This window comes from Trachemys scripta, chromosome 22 (genome assembly GCF_013100865.1).
Source record: "Trachemys scripta elegans isolate TJP31775 chromosome 22, CAS_Tse_1.0, whole genome shotgun sequence".
NCBI lineage: Eukaryota > Metazoa > Chordata > Testudines > Emydidae > Trachemys > Trachemys scripta.
Genome location: NC_048319.1, coordinates 3641661 through 3652077, shown reverse-complemented (window position 1 = coordinate 3652077; position 10417 = coordinate 3641661). Strand labels below are relative to the sequence as shown.

Genomic DNA, 10417 nt, shown 5'->3' with positions numbered 1-10417 from the left:
GCCAGAGAGCCCTGTCCATTAACCTTCCCCATGTAGCAGCTGATGAGTGTGTTCTACTGAGGGAGGACATGCTGGGAGGGCACTAGGCCAAGGCTGCCGAGCTAGTTTCAGACACCAGCATGCAGGAATCAGGGTCTGAATGCTGCCCCCCCATGCCACCCCCCATTCATACAGGGGCCTGAGCCCAGCGTATGGGAGATTCAGCAGAGCTCTGGAACCAGCTGCTTTGGCAAGGCAAGACCTTGATGAGAGGCCCACCCTGCTCTCCCTATGGGTCTTTGCCTCCTTTAAGGACTAGCTGCTGCCAGCCCTGCAGGTCCCCCTCTGCACCACTCCCCTAACTTAGCCTTGAGCTGCCTCTTGGTGCAATGAGCCAGGCCTGCCTGGTGCTATGGGTCCCCAGAGCCTCAATTCCCTCTGGATTCCTTGCTTCTCCCCTGCCCCAGACCCACACTGCCGAGCAGACTTCCCTACACACCAGTAAGGACAGGAGGCATCAGTCACTTGATCTGTTTATTCCTTAAGCACATGTGGTCCCATTGGCACGTCCTCGCCTGCCCCAGAGCTTCCTCAGGCCCAGAGCCACCATGACAGCAACTGCAACCACAGCAACAGCCCCCGCCAGTGGTGCCAGCACCTCTCCCCACTCCACCGGGGGCCTGAGTCCATGGGAACCTGTGGAGGGAGGGGCTGGTTAGGAGCCAGGACACAACTGGTCACTGCCAGATCCTGCCCTAGTCCTCCCCACTGCCCTGCAGCAGCCTCCCCCCCTGCAGTTCCTAGGCCTGCCAAGGCTTGGCAGAGCTCAGCCACCCCTCCACTGAAGGAGGTGCACTGGCTTGGAGCCCAAGGGGCTCCCTCAGACTGATACACCTGCTCCCCCTGCCAAGAGATTGGCTCCCTACCAGCCAGTCACTGAAGCATTAAGCAGCTTTATGCTAGGCCCTGATGGGAAGCAAGGGGCTCCTCACATCTCTGGCCAGGTTTAAGCATCACTTCATGGTGCTACCAGCAGCCTGGGGGCTGTTCTGTGTCCCCTCCCCTGGCTCAGCAGCCCAGCCACCACTGGAGAGGGGGACAAGCCCCTCCTTATACTATGCCCATTGCCCCTCACCCTCCTCCAGGAGAGAGGACCTGGGAGGTTCTGAGCTGGCCATTCCCAGAGTACCCAACCCCCCAGTTTAATACTTAACACATGCCTTGTGAGGCAGGTGGATGCTATGGTCCCATTCCACCCCTAGGAACCATTCCCCCCACAGCCTGCTCCATTACCTTCTTCCTGGACAAGGTCTTCCTCCACTTCCTGGCCAGCACGGAAGTCCACCGGCCCCTCAGCTGTCACCAGGCTCAGGGGCTCCTCCCACCATGCTTGGCTCTGGGAGTCTCTTCTTGCTGAAAGAGTAAAGAAGTGTCAAGACAGTTCTCTTCCCAGTCCCTGAAGAGCCAACCCCCAGCCCAGGGCTTTGCAGACAAGGCCTATGGGGCAGCAGCCCAGTTCTAGCCCCCACGGGAAAGTCCTGAGAAAGTGGAGATGCCACCTCAGAGGTGCTCAGGGTCACAGTTGGGGCAGAGGAGGCTCCACAGAAGTGGTCATTGTGCACCCAGGAAGGGGAGATCCATAGTCTCCCTTCGAGCCCCTTGGCTAGTGCCTGGGTGCCTTGCCAGAGGCCTATAGCCAGTCTAAGTGGGGGGTGGTGTCTTAGATGTCCCCTGAAGGGGTAGCTTGCAGGAGGCCTGATGAGACAGCTTCAATCTAGCAAGAGCCATGTCTGCTTGTAGCCAAGCCTTCATGCCCTGTGGAAGGGAGACCTTCCTGCCATGGCCTGTCTTAACCCAGCACCCCAGATCCATGGGTCTGAAGGCCTGGCAGTCTGCTAAGGGAAAGGGGTGAAGAGGACAGAATGGGAAAGGCCCAAGTGTTTGGCTCTCAACAGGCCTGAGAGGTCCAAGAGGCAGATGCCAAGAAGGAACAGACTTACTCCTCCCCTGTAGGCTCGTGGGGCATTGGACTACACAGCGTTCCAGCCCAGAGGGCATGCAGGCAGAGGCACTGCAGTGGAAATACACCTGGAAGCAGAGAGAATTCATGCTTGGCAAGGATGGATTAAGGGAGGGGTGGGGGTGGGGATCTGCATCAGAGGGTCACTGGCCTCCCTCCACCCCAAGAACTTCCAGCTCATGACAGCCACAGGAGAGACATCCAGCCAGCTACAGTAATGGGATTCTTTGCCTCCTGCAGAGCAGAAACTTTTGTCATGCAGTTGCACAAAGCATGATTGGCTCCAGACCCTGGATGGGGTTGGCTTTAGGCCAGGCAAGCCAGTGCTGGTCACACTAGGCTAAATTAGGATCTTCTGTCCACTCAGGTGCTCCCCACCCAGCTGCCAGGAGAGGGGCAGGCAGCAAGATAGCTTCAGGTCAGTCTCTGCTCCATTTGCGGGAGGATCCCTGACCCACCGGCTTGGCCAGGGCAAGTCCCAAGACTAATCCCTTCCCGGGAGTGGGACCATACCGGGCCTGAGAGCGCTCGCTGGGAGGTGGCATCCACAAAGGTGAAAGTGCTGACAATGAAGCGCTGATGGTGAGATGGGAACTGCAGCCCTGAGGCCTCGCTCACAGGCACCAGCTGGGTCTGGTAGTTGTCACCTTCATAAGGGCACCTGGAAGGGCACAAGCAGGGATGGGTTGAGGCGTCTAACCTGGCAGTCACTGCCCTGCTCCCATCCCTGCCCACTCACTCACTCATCCACAAGGATCGGCCACTCTGGCTGCTGCAGGGGGTTGGTGCTCGGGGTGGCCCAGCACTGGTGCAGGACTAGAGCCAGGCTCGGGTCTGTTCTCTGGAGGATACGGACCTCCACGTGCACAGGGTCCCGGAGAAACTTCACCACTGGGTACTCACGGTCTGCATAGTAGGTGCTGTAATGCTCGTCTGCAGCAAGAATGAAGTGAGATGACCAAGTCCTGCAGTGACTGGATCACTGATTTCATGGGGGGCTTGGCAGGGCACATGCTGGGGCAGAATCATCCACTTCCCCTGGTCCCTATTCTCCTCCTGGTGACCAGATCCCACTGGTATTGGTCAAGTGTCTGAACCATGCCCTGGGGCCTAGCTGGGACACTGGGAGGCAGACCAGGAAAGTCATCTCCCTGAAGGGCCAGAGACCAGTGCAGCTGTGCCAAGAGACCATCCAGGCTGGCTTGACCAGGACCTAGATTTCCTTCCCTCCCAGTGGGTACAGTTGCTCTGGGAACAGAGCCACCCCCACCATCCAGGCAGGTGTCTCCCCCCCTCCCTCCCCCAAGGAGCAGTGATCCAAGTCTTCAGTGCCACTCAGCAGCCCAAGGGTCCCATGTCACCCTCGGGGCAAGCCATGCATGGAAGTGGGCCAGACACTTAAATGTTTCAGCAGCATCTCAGGTGCTTGGCAGGCCTATGTGCAGTCACCTGTAGCAAGCCTCATCTCCAAGGCTAGGGGTCCCTGCCCAACTGCAGGGGGCGGTGGAGGAAGGGTGGAGACCACAACATTCACAGGGAGGAAGTCCTCAGCCGAGTAGCTGCAGCGGATGGTCAGCCTGGGTGGGGAAAGAGGCCAGACAGCTGGTCCCCTCTGGACTCTCCCAGAGAGCACACACAGATGACAGGCTGAGACCTTGTCATCAGTGAGTGGCAAGTGCCTGCCCCCCCTCCCTTTAATTGCAGGGGATCAGGTGGCCTCCCCCAGCAGGATGAGATCCAGGCAGGGAGCTCAGCAGTGGGTTGAGCATGCCAGTGCACATCCCCTAGCCCTCCCTGGGAGGGGAGGTTCCCCCTAGGTAGGGGACCCAAACTCTGCTTGGCTGACAAGGGGCCCCCTCCCTTTCCAGCAGAGGCCTCCAAGCTTTGCCAGGCCTGTTACCTGAAGGTGCTGTCCCGAGTGATGGAGCCAGAACGGGAGGTAAGCACTTGGCGGTCTGCTACCAGCTCATTCTCATACACCCACTGATCTCCAGATGCCTGCAGAGGGAGGAGGAGAAGAAGAAAGGCTGGACACACAAGAAAGTCCTTCCCATTGGAAAGCTTCTCAGAGCTGCTGAGTTCTTGTGCAAGGGAGAATTCACATGTGGGAGCCAGTTCAAACCTCCACAGCCAACAGGTCCAAGATCTAATGGCCCAGGCTGTGCCCCTCCACTACCCCTCTTTTGCAGGAGTCAAGTCTTGAGGGGATGTGACTGGAGCCAGTCTGCATAGGAGAGGCCCAGCCCAACTTCGCTCATGTTCTCAAGTTGAGCAGAAACTTGTCAATATACTAGCCCTCCCCCTGACCTAGAATCTCAGGTGGCATTCCAAGACTAGTACACCCCAGTGTGCACATGCCACTAGACCACCAGCTACACCGAACAGGCTGTTTTCATGGCCAGTCTATAGTACAGACTCTAGAGACAGTAAGCTCATTCCATGTAGGGACCCTGACAGAGCAATGGGCACCATGTCCCCTCTTTTCCTGCCCATAGGTCCCTTTGCTTCAAGGCGATTTGGCCTTTCCATGAACCACTTTCACAAGCATTAGCAGCTGCTAGGGAGCAGGGTCTGTAGGCTGCTTGTGCGTCATCACTGCTCGTGCGTCATCACTGCTCCACATTAGTGGAGCTGTAGGGCCCAAACCTTGGGAGACCACCTGTAAGCAGAGGTGGTAGGCTCAGCACTCCAGGCTGCAAGGGGCAAGTCTAAGTCTCAGGACATATCAGATACAGCCTCATGGTGACTGTTAGTGACACCCTCTCCCCCCACCCATAACCTCAAGGACAATCAGGTGGCATCAGAGAGTGATGAGTTCATGAAGTGCCTTGCCCAGCAGAGGGAGGACTGACTGGTGCCCTCCTTTACCTGGACAGTGGTCCTGCAGGCTGAGAGTGGGAAGCGATACACAACAAAGTCTTCATTCCTAGACACCGGGGCACATCTGCTGCCATGAGCGTTGACCAGGTGCACTGAGCTCAGGTCCAGGGGTGGCATGGTCACATCCCTTGAGATCGCAACTGAGAACTGGCCATCTGGGGTGCACTGCGCAGTCACTGGGGAAGAGCCATGCAGAACCTCAGCAGGGAGTGGCAGCCTCTGCTGGAGCCATTTGCCTGGGGACCCCTGCCCACCCCCACCGTGAAGCAGGAGCCTTTAGACAGGCAAGGAGAAGACTAGCTAGAACTAGTCCTACCCCCTGACAGTCACTGGGATGAGAGTGACAGGACAGGCCTGGGCTCAAAGGGGCAGACTCCATCACTGGGTCCTAAAGCCCACCCAGGCCCTGGTCCCCAAGCCCAAACTGGTTTCTTCCTCCCAGACACCCTCCAGAATCTGTCTGCTATGGAGATGCCCCAGGGCTCCCTGTGGCAGAGGAAAGCCCTTGCTCACCCTTGTCTCCATAGTAGCAGGGAGTCAGCCTGTCACTGGGCTGGTAGCAGCAGCCCAGCTCCTCACAGTCACCTCGTGTGATGGGTGGGGCAGCACACGGCAGCCGAGCCGAGGCCTGGACGGCAGAGCACACGCTAGGGCTCGGGGCATCCCGGGCTAGGGAGAGAGGCAAAGATGGGTGCTTGCTCAGACAGCCCTCTCCATTATTCACCTTAAAGGTGGAACCAGGAAACAGCATCTCCCATGACCGAGTCCTTCCTCAGGGAGGTGGCTAACTCCTGACAGCTGGTACAGCAAGCCCAGAGACAAAGTGGGACTGTTCTTAATGTTTCCTCTGAATACTGTGTAGGTGCCTCAGTTTCCCCTATGCATTTTGTAAGTCTCCAGCATGCATACATGGCTGACACGGTCTCCTGGCAACTAATGGCTGGGGCCCTTCCCCCCTGCAAGGGGATAGCTAAAGGTGAACCAAGATCAGGTGACCTCCTGGCCCAGGAAAGCCACAAAGCCCAGAGAGGAGGGGCTGGGGAGTTTCAGTTTGGGGCTAGCTGGGAAAGAGGAGAGAAGTGCAGAGGGGGTTATCTGGCTCACTGCCCCCCAAAATGGACCCAGCTGAGGGGTCCCCTTCTCTGTACCTACAAGCTCTGTTTTAGACCATGTTCCTGTCATCTAATAAGCCTCTGTTTTACTGGCTAGCTAAGAATCACATCTGACTGCAAAGTGGGGGTGCAGGACCCCCTGGCTTCCCCAGGACCCTGCCTGGGCAGACTTGCTGTGGGAAGCGCATGGAGGGGCATATGCTGAATGCTCCAAGGTCAGACCCAGGAGGTGAAGCCGTGTGAGCTTCTTGCCCTGAAGACAGTCTGCTCCGAGGGAGAGGAGGCTCCCCAAAGTCCTGACTGGCTTTGTGGGGAGCAGTTTCAGAGCATTGCCCAGGGACTCCATGACACAAGGCCTCCAGCTACACCCAGCAGCATCCTTCAGGAAGATCCCAGAGACAGTGCAGTCCCATCCCTGGCCTGGCCCCAGAGCCCCTTACCTAGAAGGTGGTTTGGGCACCTCAGCTCCTCCTTATAGGAAGCCACAGGGTCTTCAATCTGGACTGTCATCACAAAGCTGCCATCCTAGGCAGGAAGCAGAGGATACAACACAGTGATGTTTCAAGCCACCCAGAGTCCCTCCCCAGCACCATGTGCTCAAGGAGACCCAGGGGGCATGAATGATTTAGGGGGACAGCAGGATTCACAGCCACCCCCAGCCCATGCCCTGGGTGGACACATGGACCCATGAGTCAGTCCCACCAGGGGACAAGCAGGCAGCTGAGAGTCCTGGAGAGCAAAGATCACTCTCCCCCCAGCCTTGATACTCTGCCTTCGGTGCCATGTTCTCCCCTTGAAGAGCCAGTGGCATTAGCCCATGTCACAGACCCTAGCCCCAGCTGGCCTGGACGGGTTTAGCATCTCAGGGGCAGAACAGAGAAGAAACCAAGATTTGACTTTCACTCCCTGACCTAGCAGCTAGGCCAGATCACTCCCCGCACAGGCAGGCCCTGAGCCACAGACTAACCGAGGGACAGAGCCAGGAGCCAGCTTTACTGGGAGAGAAGAAACAAGGTGGAGGATTTCAGGCCTCCCCACGGACTGGGGTCATCCTCCTCCCTGCATTGCTGCGGCCAAACTCTCCCTCTGTGCAGGGGACTCCACCCTCTGAGCTGGGCCAGCAGAGCGACCGATGGCCAGAGCAGCAGATCGAGGGGGCCAGACAAGTCAGCTGCAGTGACATCACTCTGAAGCAATGAGATCACTAGCTCCAGGGACAGAAGCCAGGTCAGTGCAAGTGTTTCCAAGGCAGGGGTGGGGAAAGGAGTAGAGCGAACACATGTCCAGTCCCCCCGGCTAGTAATGCTGCATGTTCGCAGCGCTGGTCAGCCTAGACTCTCAGGACGCGGTGCGGACAGCGGCCGTGCCTCAGCCTTCCTGAAGCTCCAGAGCAGGCTTGGACACGTGGAAACTGAGGCACAGATGTGAAGAGACTTGCCCCCCATTGGAAGTTAGTGGCAGGGGCAGGATTAGAACTCAGGTCTCCTGACTCCCAGCTCCATGCACTAATGGCTAAATGCAGACAGATCCAAGCATGGTCCCCTTACACTCCCTTCATAAGCACTGCTACCCATCCCATTCACACCGCGGGGGTCCCAGACAGGGCCTTACTCTCTCGTTGACATAACACCCAGTGTAGAACGCCTCGACCACCACGGAGCCATTGGCATGCTGCTCGACACGCGTCCCGCAGGCAGGGTTGCTCTGCAGAGCCTGGGGCCTGCCCTCTGCATCTGGAGGCCAAGAGGGGCAACAGATGAAGCACCATCAGCCCTATTCCTCCTAGTCCCAGAGCTACTGCCTCCCCCATTGCCAGACCTGGAGCAGGGAGGCGCTGCAGAGGAGTCCCGCTGTCAGTCACGCCAGCCTGGAGGGGCCACTGACCCCTCCCTTCCACCACAGACATTTGAAGCGTTGCCAGTTAAGGTCAGCAGTGGTGATGGAGTAGGAACCTTCCTTACAGGGTACAGACTGTTCAGAGACAGGCCAGTGCCATGGACCAGCCCATGTGGTTTAGGGTTGGTTTCACTCCATTTCCTCCCCTTTAGCCTCACAAAGGCCATCCCCCCCCCACACACACACACCCCTCTTTGCACCACCTCAGCAGCTTGGCATTTCTCTGCTGTATTTGGGGCTAGTTCTCCCCCTACAGCTGTAACTGAGGTATAACCTTAGCCAAGTCATTCAGCAGCCAATGCACCGCACCCCAGAGCCAGGTCTCCAGCAGAGACAGGGGATGGGTCACCAGATAATTCCCTGTTCTGTTCATCCTCTCTGGGGCACCTGGCTGCTGTCAGAAGACAGGATACTGGGCTAGATGGGCCTTTGGGCTGACCCAGTATAGCTTATGTTCATATGCATTACTGGATTAGTTAGAACACCAGCAACCACAGGGGCGTTGACCCACTTCAGACAACTTGCCAATTTCTGCCAAGTAACAGGGCCAATGGCTCCCAAGGTATTCCCTGGTCTAGCACCTTTTATCTGAGGAGCTCAAAGCTTTGGGGACAGTCAATATGCATTGACTTTGTACCCTCAAAGAAGGCAAGCAGACAAGACCCAACACCCCAGGAAGTTAGTCAGAGACCCCACAGCACCTCCTCAGTTTTACCTGCTAGGGGATACTGCCTCCCAGAATCCCAGCAACACCTTAGAAAGACCAAAGAAGTTTCACTTTGCTCAACTTACCCAGAGCTCTCAGCACAAGGGGAGCCACCTCAGTCTGGTTTGGGAGCAGGCTGAAGACCAAGCTTCTCTGCCCACAGGTCAGCCAGCTAATATCCCAAAGAGCCCCCCCATTCCTAAAGCCACCCTGAGCCCCCCCACTCAGAAAAAATAGGCTAAAAAAGAGCCAAAACATCATGGCAGTCTCACTTCCCAGGCTAACCCACCACTGCTGCTACTCACAACTTTCTGAGCCATTCGCACGGGTCTTATACCTTTCAAGGGGCTGTGATTGGTCAGCACTGAGGTCTAAATTCCTATATGGACCAGGTGTGACGCCAACAGTCCGTTTACACCTTCCAATGGGCCTTGATTTGAAACTCACTGCACTGACTCCAAATTGATCAAAACCTTTCCACCCTCCCACCCTTCTAAAGTGTTCTGTTGATTCTTGCTCATCCCCAAACCCTTGTTAAGACCCTACAGGTTTTGCTAATGCAACAGGAAACATTTTAAAAGGGGGAAAAAGTATTTGAAGGCTGAGGGGGTACCTAGGGGGTAAAGGGCTATTTATTGGCTGGAAAAAAAAAGTGTGGAAAAGGAGGCAAGCCGGAATGCTTTGGAGATTGAGAACTCCTTTTGTCAGATGTCTGTAAAGTGCTAGGAGGGTTTATTATTTGTAGAGGGGTAAACTGAACCCCGGTCTTATCCCCCCTCCCCCCATGTGAGTAGTATCTGTACAAATTAATCCAATTGCAGCTTCCCCAGGCCTAGCCTCTCCTTCCCCCATGGATCACTTTTCTCATCTCATCCCGTCCCCCCTCAGGTTACGTCTGCAGTGCAATCCAGGGAGGTGACTGCAGCACAGGTAGGTGTACTCCAGCTCGCTCGGGGATGGGAACAGCGAAGCCACACGGCATGGGCTGTCCAAGCCTGCCTGGGCCCCTGGGTTCTTACTCAGGGGTTAGCCTGCGCTGAGACCCGTGCTGCTGTAGCTTCGCTGCTGTTGGTACCCACGTTAGCTAGATCAAAGCTAGCTCTGGTATGGGAGGGATCATACAGGGATAGCGCACACCAAATTCCCTCTGCAGTTGGGCAGCTGAGTGAGAGTGTGTGTGTGTGTGTGTGCGCATGCGTGTACTAGAGATCCAGTCTTGCACTTCATTTCTCAGTCAGATCAGCAGGTGGCAGCTCTCAATTGTATTTTCCCACTGAAGGGCTCTAGCATGCAGTGGTGAAATCAGTTTCACTTCAGCACAGACTTTTAGATGTTAGTTGTGGAGTGTAACTACCTATAGCCCTCGTCACCCCAGTCCTCAGTTTCACTGCCCAGGGGCAAGTCGCCTTCCCGGGGATAATGGCTACAAGTCCCTTCTCCCAGTTGCTAGATTTTAAAATAGAATTGCGCAGAATGTGGCCAAGGTCTCTCGCAGAGGGGACTCGCGTGGCGCTGACTTTCCCAAGGAATGCTCCGTTCATTTCCCCCAGCACTTTCCCTGTGCCATGGCTCCTCCCCAGAGCCAGAGGAAAGAGTCTAACTCCATGGCCCATTTCATCCTCACCTCTCTGCTGAGCCTGCCGTCAAAGGGCCGTGTGTCATGGGTGCCCACCTGGACCAAGGCCCACCTAACCCACCAAAGAGCCACTGCACGGTCACAAGTTTTGGCCACTGCCAGCCTGACCTTGCGGGTTGCAACTTTTCAAACGTCATCCCCTGGGACAAGGATGTCACGTCGTGACAACACTTGCATCACAACGTCAC

At 56.5% G+C, this 10417-nt stretch overlaps 1 protein-coding gene across 1 annotated transcript; it reads right to left on the bottom strand.

Moving 5' to 3' along the window:
* Positions 1-520: 520 nt before the first annotated feature.
* LOC117869070 (zona pellucida sperm-binding protein 4-like) lies at positions 521-8913 on the bottom strand. Its single transcript, XM_034755571.1, has 12 exons — positions 8883-8913; positions 7603-7724; positions 6432-6516; positions 5393-5548; positions 4868-5055; positions 3900-3997; positions 3449-3576; positions 2743-2932; positions 2513-2660; positions 1980-2067; positions 1273-1392; positions 521-675 (listed from the first exon to the last, which is right to left on the bottom strand). Exons 1-12 carry the CDS (start codon positions 8911-8913, stop codon positions 521-523), a joined length of 1509 nt encoding a protein of 502 aa, XP_034611462.1.
* Positions 8914-10417: the final 1504 nt, after the last annotated feature.